General features: G+C 37.1%; 1 protein-coding gene across 1 annotated transcript in view; it reads left to right on the forward strand.

Moving 5' to 3' along the window:
• The first annotated feature begins 244 nt into the window (after nt 1-244).
• The window catches only part of LOC112526653 (ELMO domain-containing protein C-like), a 5,839-nt gene continuing 2,252 nt past the window's right edge, over nt 245-3,831 (forward strand). Inside the window, exons 1-8 of the mRNA XM_025137028.1 lie at nt 245-262; nt 536-608; nt 729-901; nt 1,388-1,497; nt 2,730-2,798; nt 2,930-3,045; nt 3,124-3,178; nt 3,341-3,461. Coding sequence (XP_024992796.1) covers nt 811-901; nt 1,388-1,497; nt 2,730-2,798; nt 2,930-3,045; nt 3,124-3,178; nt 3,341-3,461 — 562 coding nt within the window. The 5' untranslated portion in view covers nt 245-262; nt 536-608; nt 729-810. The remainder of the gene's footprint in view (nt 263-535; nt 609-728; nt 902-1,387; nt 1,498-2,729; nt 2,799-2,929; nt 3,046-3,123; nt 3,179-3,340; nt 3,462-3,831) is intronic.

Raw genomic sequence — 3,831 nt, forward strand, 5'->3', positions numbered from 1 at the left:
ATTTCTAATTTGAACTCGTTTTGGTCAAGCTTGATCATTGTGTAGTTCATGAATGTTGTTTTATAAGCCAAATAATAATAATAGTAAGTATTTTTACGGCAGATGATGAGAAAAACCATATGCTAAATACTAAAATCAGTATTATTAAATAAAATTTAAAATATATTCTCTTTTTGAAGTTGTAATCTCCGTACCTCAAAACCTTCGCTCCCACTCTCTTCCTAACAGACGAGATGGCCACCAACACACGAACAAAGAACATGTACAACTCTCTCTCTCTCTCTCTCTCTCTCTCTCTCTATATATATATATAATATATGTATATACATACACATAAAACTTTTTGATCTTCAAGAGATAGATGTAGAGAGAGAAAGTAGTGAGAGAAACGACAACCAAGTCTCTCTTTCTTCCTGTATATATATATATAAAACAAGTCTCTCTTTCTTCCTGTGTATATATATGTATATATATATATACATAAAACAAAATGATCAAAGATAGAAAACGAGCTTGATTTTAGTTCCATTTTCAGTGTTTTCCTGGTAGAAATTTAGATCCAGTAAAAACCCTTTACAAGTACCACATTTCCCCTCAAGAATCACTTGGTAAGCCTTCTTTATGTATTGGTTCTTGATTTTTTTACCATTTTCATGGCGGAAGGGGTGATCGGCTTTATTTCTTGATGTGGGTTTTTATTCAAGGTTAATTTGTTTTTAATTTGGCAGTTTGTTGCCAAGTTCTGTGCTTTTGTTTGTGGTCGGTAATGGTGGAATTAGAGGTGAACTAAGTGTGTGTTACTTGCTCGAAATGGAGGATAGAGAAGGAGGTGGATCATTTGTTGCAGTTAGAAGGATTTCACATGGTCTTGATAGAAGCAGCACTTGTAATACAGCTTCAGGTATATTTCTCATACCATATTCGGAGTTAATCTGTGGAAATTGTTATATGTCCAATTGAGTTCAGATGATTGGGCTTAATTGATAAGGTTGAGATGGAAAGTTGATTAAGACAATAGATTGTAATTACTTTCCACAAGGTCAATTGGGAACTTGTTTATGACATATTACTGGGGCTTGAAGAAGTGAATTATGGAAGCTTCATTCAATTTTGCAAAATGCTTGTTGGCTATAGCATTAATCATGAAATGCTTGGTGTTCATAGTTGAAATACTTGTCAGCTGTAGGCTTTTTTGAGCCATGATTTCTGTGAGACTTAGGAACTTTGCTTTGACCACTGTTTTTTTTGAAGTGTATAATATGTATATACGACAAAACTCACACACACTTCTAACCTTCGGTAGGGCTAAGGAGGTTAGGATCCTATTGGTAACCCGGGTGCCACTGAGCCATTGACCCTTTGATATTGTTTCTCCTTTTATATGCAGCTGAGGTTGTGGCAGGCTCAGCAGCATGGCTTGGCAGAGGCTTCTCGTGTGTTTGTGTTCAGGGAAGAGAAGGTGACTCGCGCCCATCATTTGATTTGACCCCTGCCCAGGTACAGTTTATAAACCCGTTAAGTCACACCCATTAAGATTCATTGTGTTGATATATATCTTTTTTGAACAAATGAGTTATGGCTTACAATATTATGCTCATAGTTGGTTCTCCCTCTATTTATACCATCGTTCAGCAGATCCTGTTCTTGTGAACACTAATAACAACAAAACATGCCAAAAGTTCTGTTTCGGGTTTTAATTGGATTAATACAATGATAATTCCTTCCTATGACTCCAGTGGGGTGTTGCTCTACTCCCTCATTTTGGTTTTGATTTATTGCAGTTGTTGTACATCAGTGATGGTTTACTCATCTTTATGATAGTTCTCTCCCTTCCTCGAATTTGAAGGACATTTATCATGCCAGTTTGCAGGTTCTTTTAAGCCTTGTTGTGTTCCTTTTCGTGTGTAAATCTCTAAATCCTTTTGGCTGTTTTGAAGGGATAGGGATTGGGGGTTAAGAAATGGGAGAATTGATGTTGAAAATTATGTAGAAAATGTTGCAACATTAACAAGATTTCTGCTCTAAACTAAGATCACACCCATATCCGTTTCTAACACTCCCATAACTGGCATTTATCTTTCCTATTGACCTTTGTATAACCGTGGGTGTCTAGGGCCTATTTCTTAGCAGCTTAATGGGACTCACAGCTTATTCGGTCAATTATATATGACTGTTTTGGTAGTGGCTTAATGATATGGAAAGTGGCTTATCTAGTAAGCTTCTAGTTTTTTCCAAACCTGTCCCTCTCAATTAAAAAAACGTTCCTTCCGTCTATGAAAAAACCTTCCCGATCTATACGGACAGATTAATCCACACAACCAACTTTATCCATACATGAGTCAATGGAAAACCAATCAAACAGCCCCAGTTTGTGCACCTCGACTAATCCCACGGGGCAATGAAGTTGACACTTAGGCAAACCCTTCAACGGCCTTGGGGGGTGGGGGGGAGGGCTGAACTATTGACTTCTTCGCACAAATCTTCTCATCTGGCCGGTGCATCCAAAGGTCAATATGGTGGAAGTTACATGGCCTTGCTACTTATTCATTTATAAATGATGATCCAGCATAATGGAAGCATGACTTTGCTTTCGGTGTATGCAGAAAGTAAACATATTTTGGGTTTAAAATCATAACCATTTCCATTTTCTCCTTTTAAACCATAAATAAGGTGCACATATTCGTTAATATGGTATAGATATAAGAATCTGATGCTTCATTTCTCTGCAGGAAATTTGCTTACAAAGACTGCAACAGCGTTTAGACGTTGCCTATGATAGTTCAATTCCAGAACACCAGGTAAAATCTTGCTGATAACTTTCATCTGATTGAGGACAAGAAACACATATTTTTGAGGCTTCATGACTGAGATTTAGGTCTAGATAAAGAGGGTTTCATCTGGGATTTTCCAAATTCATTGCTGTTTATAGGAAGCACTAAGAGCATTGTGGAAAGCTGCCTTTCCTGAAGAGGAACTTTGTGGTCTAATTTCTGAACAGTGGAAGGAAATGGGTTGGCAAGGGAAAGATCCTTCGACTGATTTTCGGTAAATCACGTTTCATGTCGTTTCTTGAGAGCTCCCATTGACATTATGTATTGTTAATACCTCAGAATTTTGTTATAGGGGTGGCGGGTTTATATCATTGGAGAACTTATTGTATTTCGCCAAGTATTTCCCGGTAATCTCTCTCTCTCTCTCTCTCCCCTTCCTTGCATCTCTAGATATGTGGATTGATAACAATGTGAAGATTGTGACTTATGATTATTATTAGGTTATACAGCTTGCAATGTTTATATATATATATATATGCTGTTACATGTTTTGCTTTAATTTACTACAGAAATCGTTCCAAGATCTTCTTCGAAAGCAGGAGGGTGACCGTTCCATGTGGGAATATCCGTTTGCTGTAGCTGGTGTCAACATTACATTCATGCTTATTCAGATGTTGGATCTCGAAGCATGTAAATACTTCACTTGTTTCAAACTATACAAAATGACCTCTTCTTCACCATCTTTCATAAACCAAACCAAATTTATATCCCACTTGGAGGTGGGGTCCAAGAAGGGTAAGATGTATGTAGACCTGACCTCTACCCTACGTAAAAGCTTTTTGAGTTCTGACAGATTTAACAACACCTTTGCCTGATTCATGAGTGCCTCAAAATTTGTCGAAGAATAGTCTCTTGGAAGGTTACTCTCCATTATAAACCCTTGTTTAATTTAGGAATGCATGATTTATGGTCATTATAAACAAACCGTAGATCAAAATCTGAGCATCGATTTTCCAACGACTATATTTTGAATTGGGTTCTAATCGTGATAAATTAGGAG

Source organism: Cynara cardunculus, assembly GCF_001531365.2.
Source record: "Cynara cardunculus var. scolymus isolate 2C chromosome LG 14, CcrdV1, whole genome shotgun sequence".
Taxonomy (NCBI): domain Eukaryota; kingdom Viridiplantae; phylum Streptophyta; class Magnoliopsida; order Asterales; family Asteraceae; genus Cynara; species Cynara cardunculus.